At 33.0% G+C, this 20,881-nt stretch overlaps 4 protein-coding genes and 1 long non-coding RNA gene across 5 annotated transcripts; 2 read left to right on the top strand and 3 right to left on the bottom strand.

Moving 5' to 3' along the window:
- Positions 1–378: 378 nt before the first annotated feature.
- On the top strand, positions 379–3,193 carry LOC116405591. Its single transcript, XR_004218694.1, has 3 exons — positions 379–846; positions 1,943–2,745; positions 2,948–3,193. It is a non-coding gene; the product is annotated as an uncharacterized LOC116405591 (long non-coding RNA).
- An 863-nt stretch (positions 3,194–4,056) lies between these two features.
- Positions 4,057–5,528, bottom strand: LOC101220120 (UDP-glucosyltransferase 29). The gene is given in 3 exon segments (XM_004142206.3): positions 4,057–4,471; positions 4,474–5,161; positions 5,164–5,528. Coding segments are annotated over 3 exon segments (1,347 nt in total). The 5' UTR covers positions 5,494–5,528; the 3' UTR covers positions 4,057–4,142.
- A 5,585-nt stretch (positions 5,529–11,113) lies between these two features.
- Positions 11,114–12,412, bottom strand: LOC116405586 (UDP-glucosyltransferase 29-like). Its single transcript, XM_031889527.1, has one exon. It carries the CDS (start codon positions 12,410–12,412, stop codon positions 11,114–11,116), a length of 1,299 nt encoding a protein of 432 aa, XP_031745387.1.
- A 975-nt stretch (positions 12,413–13,387) lies between these two features.
- Positions 13,388–15,447, top strand: LOC101220590 (UDP-glucosyltransferase 29). Its single transcript, XM_004142208.3, has one exon. The coding sequence runs from the start codon at positions 13,949–13,951 to the stop codon at positions 15,305–15,307; it is 1,359 nt and encodes a 452-aa protein (XP_004142256.1). The 5' UTR covers positions 13,388–13,948; the 3' UTR covers positions 15,308–15,447.
- A 1,061-nt stretch (positions 15,448–16,508) lies between these two features.
- On the bottom strand, positions 16,509–19,437 carry LOC116405588 (calmodulin-7-like). Its single transcript, XM_031889528.1, is given in 3 exon segments — positions 16,509–17,201; positions 19,179–19,223; positions 19,226–19,437. Coding segments are annotated over 3 exon segments (447 nt in total). The 5' UTR covers positions 19,254–19,437; the 3' UTR covers positions 16,509–16,827.
- Between the last annotated feature and the right edge of the window lie 1,444 nt (positions 19,438–20,881).

Raw genomic sequence — 20,881 nt, 5'->3', positions numbered from 1 at the left:
AAGTGATTTGTCCCACCCACTTATCCCAAGTCTAGATTTCTTCCAGCCAAAATATTCTATGAATCAGCGATCTTCCATAGTGTCAGCCTTCTGAGTCTTTGTTGAAGTGTTAAACTCCACCTAAGTTTCATGCCTAGAGGATGTTCAACCAACTTCCAGTTAAACTGTAGTGAATTCTCAATTTCCCCTTAAATTTAAACAATAGTCCATCCAGGATTCTGCCTGCCTACTTGATTTCCTTTCTCTGGTAAACTTACCACCTTTCCATTTCAAAACTACCAGTTGTAATTTAGTATCACGCTTGGTTTGCTAGATTGTTTCAGGAACTGCCAAAACCAGTTTATTAAAATACCTCATTCCTTCTCCTTACGGTTATAATGCTAGTTTATCATTGCATATTGGTTGTGAGATGATACTCTCCTTCTTGACTACCACCCAAATCAAAGTCTTGGACTCTTGAGTTTTCATTTCACTATCTGAGGCTGAACCACTTTTCCTTTCTATTATTTCTTTCTTCTTCTTTCATACGACCCTTCCCACGTTCACTCTTCTAACAAAACTTGGAAATTTTGCTGATTTAGCATGTAATATATTCTTTTGACGTGGTAATCTTATTGCTTCTATAATTCACCAATTTCTTAGGTAGTTGCACGTACTCTTCTTTGTTCAAAGATCTCTTATTCATCTTCTATCATGCTTTCATAAATACTGCTTTGCAGTGTTTTTTGTTCTAACGGCCTGTTTATTCCCTTCAGAAATACATGCCAGATTTGGCTGGACTTTTTTCGCATGTGCTCGTCGATGTCAGTAGTATAAAGACTCTTTGCGATCGCTGGTATCCAAGAGGTAAAGATCTTGACAACTGGAGTGTTTTCACTTTTGAGAAAAATGACGGCCATGTTATTTTGATTTTTCTGTTTCTTATTAAAAATAACAAAGGTAGACGTGTATTATTTTCTTGCAACTATTGGTATGTTATTGGAAACCTGTACAACTATTCTTGTTCAAAGAGATTGAGAAGAAACCAAAGAGATTCTGATATTGAATAATGTGGAGTTCTTATACATTGCTTGTCCACAGTCTCCTCTCTTATCCCTTAATCCTGACAGAGGAATATGGAAACTTTGAATTGTTCTTATGGGAGTTATCACACATAACCATTAATTCTCATGAAAAGCTTCAAAGAAGATTTCCCCATTTGGTTTTGTCTCCTCAATGGTGTTGTATGTGCAAAACAATCTGAATCTCAAGGTCAACATTTGGTCTATTGTTCTTTTGCTAGATCTTTTTGAAACTACGTTCTCACTAGGTTTAATTGGCAAGCAATCCTCTTGGAAGATCCTAATCTTCTCCTGTCATATACCCTATACCCTGGTGGCACCTCTTCAAAAAGGAGAGAAGATGATTTGGGAAAATTTTATAAGAGCCTTTGGCCCTTTGCTGGAAGTTATAACCCGAAATAAATATAATAGAAGACATTTTCAAGATAAAGAAATCCCCCTCTGTTCATTTTGTTATGCGATAGTTAATATGTTCTTTATTCACCACTACAACTTCTTTTGTAACTCATCTACAGGGGTTCTCCCTCTTTTAATTTTATACCGTCCATGAAATTGTTTCTTTTACCTAATAATAATAATACTTGTTGCCTCATGGGGGGATTGTGAGTTCATAGCCAGCTCAATATCATCTCTGAAAGATATTGAGGAGACTTTTAAGTTTTATTAGCACTATTCTCCTGCATCAAACATTTACTTGATTCATAACAATAATAATGGTTCTTGGCCTCTAATGGAAATCTCGCAGGTGCCTATGATATGTTTAGTCTTTTTGTTGACTATCAGTATGTACGATTTACTTTATAAACCAAACATAGACTCAGCTTAGAACATTTGGTTATTCGTTTACTTGTCCATACATTAACAACCCATTTCCTTTCCAGATCGGAAGAAAGCCCCGCCAAAAGAGAATAAACACAGGGCTATGGATGATATCAGAGAAAGCATAATGGAACTCAAATATTACAAGGAAAATATATTTAAGAATTCAAAAAAGTGATGCAAGAGGAAGCACCATAACCAGAAGATTGCATGCTTGAACGGTACGGAGATTTTACTTTAAATTTCACGTCTATCATTCATCTCCTAATTCAATTGTGTATAATGTACTACTATCTTCTGTTATCGTGGATGTTCTGCTGTTAAGTGGTGGTTGGATAGACTTTTACATCTTACCACTTTGTAAAGTTTAACTCTTTAAGGTGCGTATAAATTTAATTGATGAAATATTTATTTATATCTTATCTGAAAGTTCTTTAGCTGAAATAGTTGCTGGATATATTGCTCGGAGCCTATGTAGTATGAGAAGATTTTATGCATATGATATCTTAACTGAATTTGCGAAATCCAGAAATATTATTTATGAACATGCGTGGTGTGTACCAATTTTGTTGAAATGAACTGATAAAGGGGTAGGATATGCTCGTTCAAAAACTATACATCTTGAAGCTTTTTCTTGAGTACAAGGATCAAGGATGTTTATTTGCTATTTTCTTTATATTTAAGGTATTTTGTTTTGATAAACACTTAGTAATTCAAAGATGTGGCATTCTCTGTCAAATTAATGGTGAAGAAGGAGAAGGCAGCCATGGGAGTGGAGCTCGAGACTGGGAGAAGAAAAGAGGGAAAAGGCTGGAAAAAATATAGAGGAAGCCTATTTTCGTCTTTCTTATTTCTTTCTTTTATGGTAAGCATTTTAACTCAAGGTCCTACCACATCAAATCCTTCGATCTCTATCACGTGATTTTATAACCTATCAATCCTATCATTCTTGAATAATATACAAATTTTTATTTTTTTTCTAGTATTTCAATAACACTAACGTTGTCCATGTCTCCTAACTTTTTTTTTTTTTTTTTTGACAAAAACCAATTTCACATGGAGTCAAGAATTCTTACTTAAAAGATCTAGTTGGATCTTCAAGAAAAACGGTGACATACAATCTACCAACGATTTTTCGAAGCGAATAACAACCTAAATTCACGACAAAGAATTGAAGGTGTGTGAATTTTTTTTTAAAATTATTAAACCCTAAGATGAATACATAGTGATAAACAAAACATATAGCTTGAACTATCATGGAGATCATAATACTCTTTATTCCTAATACTAATTAGCTAATTATTCCAATGCCATTCATATGAAATTCCTTAATATTTAAGAACTATGAAAACATGGACAAAGTGTAGAAAAGTAATGCTAGTGGATTTTGAAATTTTTATTTATTTAAAATTACTTTTTAAAGCCGTTTTAAATAACATAATAGAACATGAAAAAAAAATTATTTTATTAAGGAGAATTTTTAAAAATAGTAGATTTTGCAAATTACGATATGCTGTAGTGATAGAAGATTATGAACCGTGAAATTTTCTATGACTTGTAAATATTTTAATTTATTTTACTATTTTAAAAAATATTTCTTTTATTTATATAAAATATACTATGAATTACTACCTTTAATTGTAATACCTATAACCTAAATCTATATCTATCTATAATCTTCTATACAACTATATTATACATAAAATCTTTTAGTATGTTGTTATGTTCTAAATGTTTCATGTAGATAACCGTCTTAAATTCGTTGCATGTATTTATATTTACTTTTATTGATACAATTAGATTTGTGTGACATTCAAATTTGGAATAAAATTTGTTCAGAAGCAATTCTTAAATATATTATGATTAGGAGATTCGTCAAAAATAACACAAAATATTTTTATCATATAGCAAAATTTTCAGAATCTATCAATAATAAACATTGATAGATATTGATTTGCTTCTATCGTGGATAAAATCTAAAATTTTGCTATATCTTATAAATATTATAATTTTTGCTATTTTTAAAAATATCCTTACGATTAATTCATGGATAAATATACCTTAATTTTCATAATGATGAAGTAAAAGTATTTTTTTATAAAAAATTATGGACATTTTAATTTTAGATTCTATCACTTAAATTCTTAACAAAACAATTTGGTATAAGTCGGAAATATTGTGTAAAATCTACTCATATTAAAAATTCCTGAAGAAAACTATTTGCGCTAAAATTTGGATGATTATAATATATAAACGGGATGTTTATGAAATGTTAAAGAAGCGAGAGATTTGAGTTAGCAACTCCTCAATCTTCTCATCGCCTTTTCTCTTCACAACCTCACTCATCTCTCTTACTTTCATCCTTAATTCTTCTCTGCTTTTCTCAATCACTACTTCTTTGATCAGTCTTGCAATTTCTTTTCTTTGAATTTTTCCGTCAGGATCTCGTTTAGCCTCTACTCCGATCCCTGCTTCTTCCACTACTCCGGCGTTAATCGGTTGATCTCCGAACACCGGAACTCCAATTATGGGAACCCCAGACACAATACTTTCCAAAACAGAGTTCCATCCACAATGGCTTACAAATCCCCAATGCTTCCATGCTTCTGTATCTTCCCCTGCGGAGCCCATCCTTCCACTACCATTGCTCTTTCTCCACTCTTCTCCAGCAATTCCCTTCTCCTGATTTGTTGTTCTTCATCTCCTTTTTTATTAATCCGTTCAACCCATATGAAATTCGCCTCACTTTCTACTAACCCTTGTACTATTTCTTCCTTTTCTTCCTCCGATGCGTAGCTTTCGCTTCCCATTGACGCTAGAACCGTTGACAGAGCTTCCTTTTTGTCCAGCCAATTCTTAATTCTTGAATAATCTTCATCTTCTTCATCATTCTCACTTGGTTCGTACACCAATGGCCCAACTGGGATTACTTTCTTTTTTGATAAAAGGAAGATATAATCCATGTGTTCTCCCTCCACCTCTTTGAAGCTATTAATAAGAATTACATCGCGAGATTTATTAAGGCATTCGAAAAAAGATTCTGTGACTATACGGATCTGTTCTGAAGGGTTAGAGTCGACCTTGGATTTCCAATGATTGTGAAGTACAAAATCTGAGAATGGGAATTTAGAACCGGGGCGATGAGTTGCGTGAAAGCTAAAGGAAATGATGGCAGCGCTGGAGGTGTTGAAATGGATGGCGGGTATGTTAAGGGAGGAAGCTAAGCGAGGAGCCCAAGGCTGGAAACAGTCATAAATGAGGAGATGTGGAGAAAGTGTTTTTAAAATTGTCTCAAAAGAGGGGCGGCGGCAGCGAAGGCTTGGTAAAGGACGGGCGTAAGGTGAGGAGGGAGGGCGTTGGTTGTGTGAAGATGGGGAGGAAGGTCAGGAGAAGAAGGGAGATGAAGCTCCACAAGTTGAATGGAAGGAGAAGGAATTAGCTTTGGTTTAATGGAGTCGAGATTAACAGGAGTTGAGCAGAAATAGATGAGGAAGTTTTTCCTTGTAGAGAGAGCTTTGGCGAGCTCCAAGTAAGGAGAGAGATGGCCATAGCCAAGCCATGGAAACATCAAAATGGTAGTGGTGGTTGGAGTTGAAGCTTGGTGGGTATCCATGGCCATGCAAACAATGGGCTGAGAGACTGGGTTAACAAAGCTTTGTATTATTTATAGAGGGAGTAGGGAATGGGGAACGGGGACTGGGGACTGGGGAGGAGTATCGTATCTGTTACCACGTGTAGCACGTGGTATGGGTAGATTACAAACCCATGCAAATTGCAAATTGCAAAATTGCAAAATCATATAAAATAAATAAGTAATCATTATATATTTTAAAATATTTTAGAGAATAAAGGAACAAATATGGATAAATGCAAAATTAATTTTATTATTATTGTTGTTGTTGATTTATTATATTTAGGTGTATTTATATTTTTGTATTGGTTTCCTATAATTTAGTTTTATTTGGTGTGATTTATGGATTTTGTTTATATGTTATTTTTGTGATTTATGCCATCTTATATTTTTTATTGGTTCCATGTAATTTAAAGTTTATTTTATGTGATTTTATAAAACTTTTTATTGATTTAAATTTTATTCTATTGCTCTTTTTATATGTATATAAAATTACAGACAATTTTGAGTTATAAATGTTGAAATATTTAACATACTTTATTATTGTTATTTAGAGAGAAAAAAAAAAGAAACATTTAAGAATTTTCAAACATTTCGATATTTTATGGGATTGTCGTTGGGGTTGATTAAGTTAAATTGATATCTCGAGTTACGTTAGTCCAATCATGATGATGTCGGCATTTGAAATCGGATATTCAAGAGTCGATCAATCGCAAGCCTTTTGAGCAAGATATTAGGTTAGAGGCAGGTCCATTGTCGTCAAACTTTGGGCAAGATATGATTTAGGAACCGATCTCCTAAATTGAAAATAAAAAATACTTTTTAAATAAGTTTAAACAACAATAAAATTGAACCAATTTTTCATTTAAAAAAAAAAAACATGAATGATAGTAAATTTTTTCATCTACCAAATGGGTCCTAGACTCTGGTACCATAACTCATCTGACAGGTAATTCTCACATATTTTCTAGATCGATGTCCCCTGCCCCTTTTCCATATGTTACATTGGTCGATGGCTCCACATCTTTTGTTTTTGGCTTTGGCACTATTCACCGTACCTTATCATTTTCTCTCTCTTCTATGTTACGTTTGTCTAACTTATCCTTTAATTGAATTTCTACTAGTCAACTTACTTTTGACCTAAATTGTGTTGTCATGTTCTTTTTTGGTATTGTTTGTTTCAGGATCATGTGACGAAGAAGATTATTAGTAGAGGATATGAGTCAGAAGACCTCTATCTCTTTGATCATAAAGTATCACAAGCTATGGCGTGTCCTGTCGTTCCCTCTCCTTTTGAAGTTCATTGTCGTTTAGGTCATCCATATTTGTTTGTGTTGAAGAAACTTTATCCAGAATTTAGGTTTTTGTCCTCTTTAATTTGTGATTCGTGTCAATTTGCTAAATTTCATCGTCTTAGTTCGAGTTCTCAAGTCGATAAACGAGCAATTGCTCCATTTGAGTTAGTTCATTCTGATATTTGAATTAAAATTTACCTATAACAAAAATAGAAAAGAAAAATAAAACTTAAATGAAATGAGAAAAAAGAGGGTAATTTACACAAATGTAATGAAATTTCAAGATATTTACGACCTTGTATAACAAAATAAAAAACCCATGAAACCGACCATTTTTTTAAATATTCTAGGTTTGTCTTTGTAGCTTTTGACTTTTGCGTGGTTCCGATTTCTCCATTCTTCCTTTTTATCTTCGTCACAGCAGCGGTCACCGGCAAAGTTCTTCTAACTTCTCTTTTATATATATTTTTAAATCATGATAATTGTTCTACAATTATTATTCTTTTTCATTATCCTTCTGCTATTATTATCTCCATTTTCAATCAATCATCAATCTTGTATTTTTTTTTAATGTGTGGTGGATTGAGATGAACTACATTATCTGTTTACCACGTGACTTTTCAAAACCATCGTTTATCATAAACTACACGATCGTGTATTATGAACTGCAGGTTCATGTATAATGATCTACACGATTGTTTACTACGACTTTTCCAAAAACTATCGTTTTTCATGAACTACTTGATCGTGTATCATGAACTACCATGATCGTTTATTATAAACTACACACGATCATGTACTATCATTTACACGATCGTTTACTCAGGCTTTTTCAAAACCATCATGCATCATGAACTACACGATCGTGTATCATGGTTATTTAGAAGCATTACAAGAGTGTGCAATGGCAAATTCAGAAATTTTACATAGGGGTACCAAACACTATATAATAAACACACTAAAAAATGTTTAAAAAATGTTTCGACGTTTTACTGATGCTCCAATAACATTAGCTACATTTGTAGCAATAAAGAAAGACCGCAATTTTCACATGAGTTTTTTTTTGTAATGTAAATATGTGAATTTAAAATTTGCAAAAAAAAAAAAAGAAAAGAAAAAGAGAAAGAATAATACATTTTTTATGGAATATTGTTGAGGAGTGGAAGTTTGGATTATCGATTTTGTTGCATTTTTTAAAATTATTTTGTTAGATAACAAATGAGGGCTAGGAAATAAGTTAAAGTTATATATTTGATGAGTTTTTTTTCTCTTTTTAACAAATTATCTTCCTTTTAGAAAATCAAATTATCTTTCTTTCGGGAAATCAAATTATCTTTCTTTTAGAAAATCGTTGAAATTTAGGAAGAAATTTGATATTCTTTTTAGGAAATCATTAAATTTGAAGAAGAAATTTGATATTTAGAGTGAAAATTATTGATATTTGAAAAAAGAAATGTATCGATGTTTTAAATAAAATCTATTTTGTAATAGTTTACGAAGAAATTTGATATTTGAGAAAAAAAATTATTGATATTTGAAAGAAAAACTATTTCGTAAAAATAGTAAATGAGATTTGAACTCACAACCAAAGAGTTGTACATGGGACACAACCACTACAACAATTTAGGCAAATTGGAGCTAAATTTAATATATATTTTATAATCTAACACTTCAAATTAATATTAAAATCCAAAAATCGATAATGTGAGGGGAGCACGTATCCTCTAGCCCCTTAATAAATTCACCCTTGCGAGCGTGTGTAGTCGGTGTTGATACTATCTATACGATCGTGTATCATTTCCTACATGACCGAATATTATGATCGTTTAGAAGAAGAATTACACGCTCACGTGTGACTGATTAATCGTGTGTTGTTGGAATATTTTTATATTATTTTAGCCGAGGAGAGAGAGAAAAACAACATTATTTTCCTAAATATTTTTCAAACTACAATATTTTCTATAAATGTTTTTTGAAATTGTTATTATAAGATAATTATAATAATATTCAATGATAAAAATAAAAAATAAAACTATTGAAGATTTGGTTTTCAAAGAATTATTAATTAGTGAATTATTGAAATTTTTTTATTTAATTTAGTCAATGAAGATAAGTTTCTAAAGAATCATTTTAAATCATTATCATTCTCTTATATTATATGAATATTTAAATATGGGTGTATATGATAAGTTTAAAAAACAACAATTAAACTAATTATATACTATGATTTAGAGACCAATCCATCATCTACATACATGTATGGACACGAGCACGGTTGTGGATAGCATAATGAATATTTATACTATGAAGTGCCTGCAGCAGTACTCGAGCAATCAGATGAGCAACAACAACAAGAGAATCAGGAAGGACTAGAGCAACAAAGACTGCAAAGTCCTCAATGACAACCAACTAGAAATCGGCGACGTTCAAGTTGTGAAAAACATTGATTTTTGTTTCATTGAATGAAATTTGTTAAATTATTGTATTAGACATTCTACTTTATATTTAATTATTTTCCAATTATAAGTGATTACTAAAATTTACGGCTTTCAACTAATACAAAACAAATGGATTACAACGGTAAATATCCATAGGGAATGACATTAATATAAAAACCAAAAAATTACTAACATAAAATCGCACACTCAAATAATGAAATTTTGATTAATGGTTGATCGTTACAAATCTATCCTGCGACGTAACCAACGTAAAAGTAAATTGAAAAATTAATGTAAACATCAATTGAAATTTTTTAAAAACTGTTGAAAGAAATTTCATTAATTTAAAAATACAAAAAATACACTTTTTTAATACGTTCCGATAACACATTTTTTTTCTTATCCTCACCATAAGTTACATATTATTTTTACTTAAAATTGTTTTAAAATGAAAACGAAAATAACGGTAGTCGAAGTTGGTCATTTGAAGTAGGCACAATCGAAGTTGGTAGTGATGGTTAGAGTTGATCTGTAGGTAATATCCAAAGTGGTGATTATAGATAGCCAATAAAGTTAGAAAATATAGAGCGATATGATAGTAATTGACATTGTAGTAGAGATGAATATAGTAAAAGTGAAGTAAATGGATTGTGACTCGTTTTTGTAATTTACAAGTTATACAAATTAGAAAGAGACTCTCAAACCACTCTGTAGAGAGATTCTTCACGATTTCATAGAATGTGGTTAAGTCTGGAAGGGATTGAGACTTGAAGAAGTAATTAATCCTAATTAATTATACCTTAATAACTTCATTGTTGACTTTATTAAAAATTGCATGTGTAATAAGGGTTCTAGTGATAAAGTAATGGAACTAGCTCGTTTATAATATGTTAGCGACCATCAAAATGTTTATGATTTGATTTTTTTGAAACCGACCCTTAGATCATATGATATTTTGGGACCGACCCTTAGATCACAACTCTCTTTTATTTCTAATACTAATTGGCTGATTATGTTAAATCTCATTCACATGAAAATTCAAATTCTTTAATATTTAAAAAACAACTATGAAAATATGGACAAAGTAGTAGAAAATTAGTGATGAGTCAGCTAGTGGATTTTGAATTTTTTTTATTAATTTTAAATTATTGTTTATTTTAGAATTTAGTTACTCTTCAATTATATATGTGTGTAATTTAAATAACCTACAATGTTAGAATATGAGAAAAATAATTATTTTATTTATATAAAATATACACTGAATTACTACATTTAATTATAGTATCTATAACCTAAATCTATAAATCTATATCTACTTCTATACACTATACTATACATTAGATTTTTTTCCCCCTAATTATGTCTTTTAATTATTAGCTTTATGACAATAAATTTTAATTAATGGCCATTATAGACTTTTGGAAAAAGTCCTCTTCTAAATTATGAAGGTTGAATTAAATTTTTAAGCTTTTTTTTCTCATCCATTAAACTAATTAAACTAATTACTTTATTTGTCGGTTTTATTGTGGTATAGTTATGGGAAAATGCTTTAGATAACAAAAAAAAAAAAAAAATTAAAAAAACTACTCATAACATATTTTTCTTTTTCATAATGCAAATTTAAAATTTTTAATTGTAATAAATGGTAATTAGATAGTAATCTAAAGATAGTAAATTGCTATTTCTTTCAAGCATTCCCTAATTGTGATATATTCAAATTCGAAATGAATGTGTTCAAAAGCAATTCTTCAAGTGTATTACATTTAAATATCATTATGATTACATTAGTTTTTATAATTATATAAAAAAATTATTTGTGGTAAATGTTGGCTAATTATTATTATTATTTTTAACGAAAAAAAGGGATGTTTATGAAATGTTGGAGAAGTGAGAGATTTGAGCAAGCATCTCCTCGATCAGAACATCGCCTCTCCTCTTCACAATCTCACTCATTTCTCTTACTTTCATCCTTAATTCTTCTCTGCGTTTCTCAATCACTACTTCTTTGATCAGTTTTGCAACTTCTTTTCTTTGAATTTTGCCGTCAGGATCTCGTTTGGCCTCCACTCCGATCCCTGCAAATTCCACTACTCCGGCGTTAAATGGTTGATCTCCGAACACTGGAACTCCAATGATGGGAACCCCAGACACAATACTTTCCAAAACAGAGTTCCATCCACAATGGCTTACAAATCCCCCAATGCTTCCATGCTTCAGTATCTTCCCCTGTGGAGCCCATCCTTTCACTACCATTGCTCTTTCTCCACTCTTCTCCAGCAATTCTCTTCTCTTGATTTGTTGTTCTTCATCTCCTTTTTTATTAATCCTTTCAACCCATATGAAATTCGCCTCACTTTCTACTAACCCTTGTACTATTTCTTCCTTTTCTTCCTCTGATGCGTAGCTTTCGCTTCCCAATGACACCAGAACCGTTGACAGAGCTTCCTTTTTGTCCAGCCAATTCTTGATTCTTGAATAATCTTCATCTTCTTCATCCTTCTCATTTGGTTCGTACACCAATGGCCCAACTGGGATTACTTTCTTTTTTAATAGAAGGGAGAGATAATCCATGTATTCTCCCTCCACCTCTTTGAAGCTATTAATAAGAATTACATCGCGAGATGTATTAAGGCATTCGAAAAAAGCCTCTCTGACGCTGCGGGCGTGTTCTGAAGGGGTAGAGTTGTACTTGGATCTCCAAGGATTGTGAAGTACAAAATCTGAGAATGGGAATTTAGAACTGGGGTGGTGAATTGAGTGAAAGCCGTAGGAAATCATGGAAGTGCCAGAGGTGCTGAAATTGATGGCGGGTATGTTAAGGGAGGAAGCTAAGCGAGGAGCCCAAGACTGGAAACAGTCATAAATGAGGAGATGTGGAGAAAGTGTTTTTAAAATTGTCTCAAAGAGTGGGGCGGCGGCAGCGAAGGCTTGGTGGAGGGCGGGCGTAAGGTGAGGAGGGAGGGCGTTGGTTGTGTGAAGATGGGGAGGAAAGTCAGGAGAAGAAGGGAGATGAAGCTCCACAAATTGAATGGAAGGAGAAGGAATTAGCTTTGGTTTAATGGAGTCGAGATTAACAGGAGTTGAACAGAAATAGATGAGGAAGTTTTTCCTTGTAGAGAGAGCTTTGGAGAGCTCCAAGTAAGGGAGAGATGGCCATAGCCAAGCCATGGAAACATCAAAATGGTAGTGGTGGTTGGAGTTGAAGCTTGGTGGGCATCCATGGTCATGCAAACAATGGGATGAAAGATTGGGATAACAAAGCTTTGTTTCTGTGGAGGTAGTAGAGAATGGAGAGGAGTGTATCTGTTACAACGTGCAGCACGTTGTATTGGTAGATCACGTTCGGAACTTAGATATTGACTTTGAAGTTGGAGTTATGATTGGATGTGGGCTGTGGTTTCTTGCTTCAATCACTTTTTCAACAAAACCTCTAATTTCCTTCTTCTCCAACAGATTGGAAGAAGATAATGTGATCTGAAAAGTGGGTCATTTGGAGGGAAGGGTAGTAGAGAATGGTAATGGAGAGCGATGATTTGATAGTCATTGACATTAAAGTAGAAATGAATATATAGTAAATGTGAAGTAGATGGATTTGGGACCTTTTTGTAATTTCTAAATTAAAATCACTATCAATTATTAAACCACTTCATGATATTAGAAAAATATTTTTGTGCTGCCTTATTTCTGTAAGTTATTCGATTAAACTTCATCATGTGGCAAATATTTCTTAAAACAAAATTGTTATTTTCTTACCAACAAAAGAGGTTGATATGAGATATGTTTGCATCCAATAATTATCATTATTTATTTTTTTACCAATCATGGCAATGCTCCAAATGTATTAGAAGGAAGCAAAGTTGTGGTGGGAAGTATTAAAGTTCTATGTATTTGATTTTGACGATCTATTTCATTCAAATTATCTTTTAAAAATTTTATAAAAAAAATTATCTTTTTAAGTAAACAACATATTATATTAATTTAATATATATTTTTTGAAACACAAAACTTGGTCAAATTTTGCCTTGAATTATCATGCGATATTTTATGAGCCCACTTGTGTATAATTGTTAAGAATAATTTATAATTAAGCTAAAGAAAATTTCTATAGGTGAAATTAGCCGAAAATAAATTGATAAAGAAAAGGAGAATTGTCAAATATGTGTGTTATGTATATTTTGAATGAAATGATGAGATTCAAGTGCATGAAGGTATAAGACTACAATTTGTTGAAGTTGATAGCAACACGTGCATCACGATGTGCTCTATTCTATAACACAATTTAATATGCTTGGGATGCACCATAATAACTATAGCTTGAATTGAAACGCATCTGTATATAAAATTGAAGAGAGTAGGCCATGACAAAAGTTCATATTTTTCCAAGAATATATAACAGATGTCTAACCTTGGTTCGTCCATCGAGAGGCTTAATAGTCTGAGTCCTGTAATTGCTAAATTTGAAGCCTTGAAGTTAACAATAATAATTATATGATAATCTAATTTTATATTGGCTGCCTGCTTTCCAACTCCATTGTTTTCTGTCTTCTTTAGCTATTTTCTTGTTCTTGTTCTTGTTCTTGTATTTATTTTGTACATCCACTCCATTTGCTGCCATTCGCAAAATGACATTTGCCTTCTTCCTATAAGAACTTCTTGTTCTTGTTATTGCGGAGCTTAACTAATTAATCTTACTGTCATATTGCCATGGATGTTCAGAAATCTAGAGACACACCCACAACCATTTTGATGCTTCCATGGATTGGCTATGGCCATCTCTCTGCCTACTTGGAGCTAGCCAAAGTTCTATCTAGAAGGAACAACTTTCTCATCTACTTCTGTTCAACTCCTGTTAATCTTGACTCCATTAAACCTAGGCTAATTCCTTCTTCTTCCATTCAATTTGTGGAGCTTCATCTTCCTTCTTCTCCTGAATTTCCTCCCCATCTTCACACAACAAACGCCCTTCCCCCTCGCCTTACGCCCACCCTCCACAAAGCCTTCGCTGCGGCTGCCTCACCCTTCGAGGCAATTTTACAAACACTATGTCCGCATCTCCTCATTTATGACTCTCTGCAGCAATGGGCACCACAGATAGCTTCCTCCCTCAATATTCCTGCTATCAACTTCAATACAACCGCAGCTTCCATCATCTCTCATGCTCTTCACAATATCAACTATCCGGATACTAAATTCCCACTCTCAGATTGGGTTCTTCATAATTACTGGAAAGGCAAATACACCACCGCCAATGAAGCCACTTTAGAAAGAATCCGCCGAGTTAGAGAATCGTTTCTGTATTGCTTGAGTGCTTCTCGCGATATAACTCTGATAAGTAGTTGCAGAGAGATTGAGGGAGAATACATGGATTACCTCTCTGTTCTGTTGAAAAAGAAAGTAATCGCAGTTGGTCCTTTGGTATACGAGCCAAGAGAGGACGATGAAGATGAAGATTATTCAAGGATCAAGAATTGGTTGGACAAAAAAGAAGCATTGTCGACGGTTCTGGTATCATTCGGAAGCGAATTCTTCCCGTCGAAAGAAGAAATGGAAGAAATCGGGTGCGGATTAGAAGAGAGTGGAGCTAATTTCATATGGGTGATCAGGTCTCCGAAAGGAGAAGAGAATAAGAGGGTTGAGGAGGCGTTGCCGGAAGGATTTGTGGAGAAAGCGGGAGAAAGGGCAATGATAGTGAAAGAGTGGGCGCCTCAGGGGAAGATATTGAAGCATCGGAGCATTGGAGGATTTGTGAGTCATTGTGGATGGAATTCGGTGATGGAGAGTATAATGCTTGGAGTACCTGTAATAGCGGTTCCGATGCATGTGGATCAGCCGTATAACGCCGGACTTGTGGAAGAAGCAGGGCTCGGAGTGGAGGCGAAGCGAGATCCCGACGGCATGATACAGAGAGAGGAAGTAGCAAAGCTGATTAGAGAAGTAGTAGTAGACAAAAGCCGAGAAGACTTGAGGACGAAGGTAATAGAAATGGGTGAGATTTTGAGGAGTAAAGGAGATGAGAAGATTGATGAGATGGTGGCTCAAATTTCTCTCTTGCTTAAAATATGAATATATCAAAAAAAAAAATTATAATCCCAAAATGGGTACCAAAAATAATAAAAATTGTTATAAACCAAAAGTTAATTCCTTATATTATATGTTTTAACATTTATAAATTTAATATTCAATCATATAACGTGTCTCCTCGATCTTGAATTATATAATCATTCTTAAAAGACGATATTTAAATCCTCATTACATTTATACAATTAATTTGATTTTTTTTGTCAAAAAAGTTATTTTGATTTTTTTTTGAAAGGTATTAGCAAGGACGGATTTATTAGGGAGAGGGGCACTCTCACATTATCAATTTTTATATTAATAGGCTTTCATCCCTTGTTGGGGGGAGAGATCTAGGGAAGAAAGAGTGGAATGAGTTAGGTAAGAAAGAGGTGCTGCCCACGGAGCGGTCGTGAACGATCACGAAAGATGTCTGAAATCATAATTATTCTTTCATTCTCGTTAATGAGAGCGCATCCCATGAGCGCAGCCCACAGAGCGGTTCAAAGAATATTGATAAGACTTCCAGGCGTTTAATATTAGTTTTGAAGTGTTAAATTATAATATATAATAAATTTAACTTCACTTTTCTTAAATTTTCAAATCTCATCCACTACAATACATGTTATTTTCAAGCTCTCATTTATTGTCTAACAAATTATATTTTTTAAAAAATGTAATAAAATCGATGATGCAAACTTTCACTCTTTCAACAATATTACATCAAAAAGATATTAATATAGGGTATTTGATGCTCTATGTTTATGGATCTATTGCTGGTATTAGTAACTAATAGGTTTGTGGTTTGAAATTCTCGCACCCAAGTAGGTAACAAAATTGTATTGTTTAGGTGGCATAGTAATAAGAGTGGTAGATGAAAAATAGTTAGTTAATAGTATTGATTAATAATTAGAGAAAAGTAGAGGGAGTGAAAAAGTGGGAAAAAGTGGCTAAAGCACACAACATTGGTGGATGCGTCGGTTGAGGAAGCCACGTTTTTTCTTATCAATGGACTGTTTCAGGGATTTCCTCTTCTTCCTCTCTTCCCGCATTGCTTCCATCCGTCTATCCATATCACAAATATAAACATAAATTACCCACAAAGCCCTTCAATTTTCAAACACAAATTATTTCTTCTTCCTTTCCTTTACTTTTGAAAAAACTTTGGACAAGGTAGAAGATGTTATAAAAAAAAAAAAAGAAAAAAAACTTCCCACAAGCAAAATCCTCTGATTCGATCAACAAATGGTTTCTGAGTTCATAGCATCACAGGTAGAAAGAAATATGAAAAATTAGAGAGACTACCGACACGAACAGCCATGCCAGACTACAGATATCGTTGCAGCAAAGAAACAGGATACTGAAAAGACAGTACCACAAATAATAATGGAAACGAGAGAGACAAACATAGATAGTAAAACAAAATGGAGACAACCTAAATGGGAAAACAAATGATATCATCAACTTATCTGCCCATATCCCTCTTCATTTTCAAGCAGATTAAGGTTTATAAGGTTTCAGTTTGATTCTCACTTGGCCATCATGACTTTCACAAATTCCTCATAGTTGATTTGCCCATCACCGTCAACGTCAGCCTCACGGATCATTTCATCAACTTCCTCGTCTGTCAACTTCTCACCTAGATTTGTCATTACGTGCCGGAGCTCGGCGGCAGAAATGAACCCATTCTGATCTTTATCAAACACGCGGAAAGCTTCCTTGAGTTCCTCCTCTGAATCAGTGTCCTTCATTTTTCTTGCCATCAGATTAAGAAACTCAGGGAAATCGATGGTTCCATTTCCATCAGCATCAACTTCATTGATCATGTCTTGTAGCTCAGCTTCAGTTGGATTCTGGCCCAATGAACGCATTACAGTCCCCAGTTCCTTGGTGGTGATGCAGCCTATAAAAAAATGAAAAAGAAAGGTAGTCATTATTAAATAAAGAACAATAGGATGGGCTCACCATTTGATTATTTATCTAAGCAGAAGCAGTGACCAGTAGTTGCCAGCCCGTCAAGGCTTCATACACTCAGAACAAAAATTGAGAGGAATATGTTTCAGAAAAATGGAAATTTCAAAGATAGTGGAGTAACTGAGAATGGAATAAAGTTCGACTGCATGTGTGGCTGAAACATGCAGTAAGTATAAACTTCCAGTAATATAAAATGCCAACAGGTCTAGGCAATCAATTCAAAACAAAAGCAAGGTTCAAACACACGTTGATCATATAATTAGCCAGTAAATCAACTACTGCAAGAAAAGAATATAACAAACCTACCCAACAGAAATATAACAAACAAAATACAAATCACGAAATAAGTGTAAGGCTTGACATACAGAAACAAACCAATACATGTTAGTCTTTTTTAGGTTGAGCAGCATGTAGTAGGAGTGCTTGTTAGGAATAGCATATCTCAAAATAGTAGCATGGTTGGATTAAATGCTATCAGGAAGTCAAACAATCCCCGCAAAGTCAACATTTTATATGGAATGACCCACTTGGATGGTGGGTAGAGTACCAAAAAAATCCTTCCATGGTTGTCTCCTACAGGTAACGTCCTTGGTTTCTTAGTGGGAGAAGACCAATATTGTTTTTCCACTCAATGTTCCTACAGTTGAAAATGTTGGGAACACATCCTTGTGCTCATTGTGAACTGTTCCAAACAGCTTCAGTTCTCTTAAAGACCAACGAATGTATCTAATTTAACCCATGCTTAACAATTCAGACTGGAAAAAGGAGATAAACAAAATAAGTAGGCCATCATTAGAGATAGATTTCCACTCAATGGAATGTGCACAATCAATTAGTATCTGCTAAATAGTATGCAGGGAACATGATCAAATTCATAATTTTTAAACCCAATGGGGACTTCAGATGTCTTAGTCGCTGATTCTACGTACAGTAAACACTTCTAGACAAAAAACAACAAAGACACCAAAAGAGCAAGTCAAACCCACAAGATAAGGAAGCAAGAGAAACTAGAAGGCTGCAACTGCTTGCTTAAACAACTCGTACAGCTATGAATTCGTTAGACGAACTTTAACATTAAACAAGTTCAAAGGAAGAAATTGTTATGATGGGTTAGCGTTGTTTGTATATCAGCTTTCTCTAGAAATAACCTGTTTATTACGCCTTAATTATTTTGAAAACAAACAGCTGAATTATCATAGAATGAAGGACGGACGATAAAATTAGAGGAAAGTCGTGTAAATAACGATGTTCTATAATAAATTCCAGGATAATTGCCAGATTTGCTGATCATACGATATATGATAACTAAATGAATTCCAAACTTCTACCTAACTAATTGACATGTCTACCATGTTAATGCTGACGTGCATGCTTATTAAAGATATTCAATCAAATGGTAACATGTATATGGAGGGTAAACAAGCAAACCATAAACGACCCGTTCCTTACGTAAACCATCTCAAAAGTCAAAAGATACAGAAAAGCAACGATCCACGAGTTATTTACTGCCTGACGAGGCGGGAGTATTAATATACGAACTAAAATGTAAATGTAATTATGTAAATATGCATCATTATCCAGATTCCAAACTGTAATACACAACCTAAGAAAAATTTCAAATCGACATGGACATGGCATCCAATATCCATCCATCCATCCACGATTACCAAGCTTCCTAATCACATAATGCTGATCGTAATCGACAATCCAATAGAACAAAAAAAAAAAAAAACGGATCAAGAAGACCCAGGACAGGAACACGAAACAAAAACAAATAATAATCGTAGGCTGGGCAATGATAAATAGGAATTCCATGAGAAAGAAAATAGATCTAAAATGGGGATGGGGGAACGAAAAAACATTAAAAAGAGAAAGAAGAAGGGGATCTGAAAGAAGAGAAGCAGACCATCGCCATCCTTGTCGAACAAACTGAAGGCCTCCTTGAACTCGAGATCTGATCGTCGGTGAGCTGATCAGCCATGGAAATGGAAATTGATGAGGAAGGGAAATGAGAGAGGAAGGGGAAGGAGGAAGAGGATGAAAACTAGAAGGGAGAGATCCAGACGCGGAGGAAGTCAGAATAGTAAAAGCAGAGAAGGGGATATAAATAGGAGAATCATAAACAAGGACGAGGAGGAGAAGGAGGAGAAGGAGGAGAGGAGGTGGTCCAATCTCGCGGGCCATTTGCTTTTATTCTCTCCTCTAATTATTATTATTTTTTTATTTTTTATTTTTTTCCATTTCCCTCTCTTTTTATCCTATTTTCCATATTTTTATTATCGTCCATTCTCACAAATTTAACCAAATTACTTACAAAATTAAGCAAAATTTATTTTCCATTCTATAAATAATGCACATTCATATTATTAAAATTATCGATTGTATTCAAAATTTTGCTATAATTTATAAATATTTTGATTTATTTTACTTTATTTTAAAATGTCATTTTTATTATACAAATTTGACAAAATATTATAGCAAAATTTTCAAATTATATCAATAATAAATATTGATAGACACTCATATGATATAATATTAATAGAAAAGAATCCAAAATTTAATTTGTTTTTTTTTTTTTAATATATGCTTCATTTATTATTTTTTTTCTTCTCTTTTTGGGATTAATTTTGGACACCTTTCTATTTAATATATCTTTATCCTCTCCATGCTGTATTTTTAGCTTTCCAACTTTAGATTCAAATGTCGCTTTACAAATATGCCTTCTTTTTAACTTTTAAGGGAGTATATAATAAATAGTACATTTTTGTTTGATTGTCCTATGCAAACTTGCATATTCCATTTTTCTATTTTTTTAGAAAAATATATTAATTATATTTTACTCTTATCATTCAACAAATGGAATTTAATATTTTAATCGAGAAGGTATTATTTTTGTTTAGTTATATATATAATTTCTTTTTGGAAAATTTTCAAAAATAACAAATTTTACAAAATATTTACTATCTACAACAAATTTTATTACTACTCATAGTCATTAATATGCTATAGTGATAGAATAGTGATGGAAGACTATCATTGATTTAATCCAAAATTTTGCTATAACTTGTAAATATTTTAATTTATTTTGTTATTTTAAAAAATGTTTTTCTGTGTGTGATGTTTATGTACGTTAGTAAGAGCATAAAAAAATCATGTAATAGAATGATGACACGCCTCATATTGTTGAAAGTGAAAAAGGGAGAAAAAATGGCATTTTTATCGATTTAAAGTTTATTCCAATTTTTTTAAAATTTTGACTATATTTGATTAGTTAATTTAGTTGCGGTTATCATAAACATATTTAATATAGGTTTAGACATCGAGTCCTTATTAACTTTATGTTTTTTTATATTTATTAGTATGCACTGGGGGTGTACAAATAACCCGGATTACCCAACTCATATTATAAGGGTGAGTTGGGTTAGGTTAAAATATGGGTTGGGTTGGATTAAAAAATTGATTTTTTCGGGTTGGAGGGTTGAAAAATTCGGTTCAACCCAACCCAACTCGAATTAATGTAATATATAAATAAATAAATATATTGTTTTAATTAAAAAAAAAATTAAATGTATATAAATGAATTATTGTATGAAAGTTTAAAATTTAAAT

Source organism: Cucumis sativus, unplaced genomic scaffold, assembly GCF_000004075.3.
Source record: "Cucumis sativus cultivar 9930 unplaced genomic scaffold, Cucumber_9930_V3 scaffold120, whole genome shotgun sequence".
Classification (NCBI taxonomy): domain Eukaryota; kingdom Viridiplantae; phylum Streptophyta; class Magnoliopsida; order Cucurbitales; family Cucurbitaceae; genus Cucumis; species Cucumis sativus.
This window is presented reverse-complemented; position numbering and strand designations above follow the sequence as displayed.

Excerpts from the sequence above, each read along its gene's own strand:
- LOC116405586 (XM_031889527.1), bottom strand. The coding sequence starts at position 12,412 with ATGGCTTGGCTATGGCCATCTCTCCCTTACTTGGAGCTCTCCAAAGCT.
- LOC101220590 (XM_004142208.3), top strand. The coding sequence starts at position 13,949 with ATGGATGTTCAGAAATCTAGAGACACACCCACAACCATTTTGATGCTT.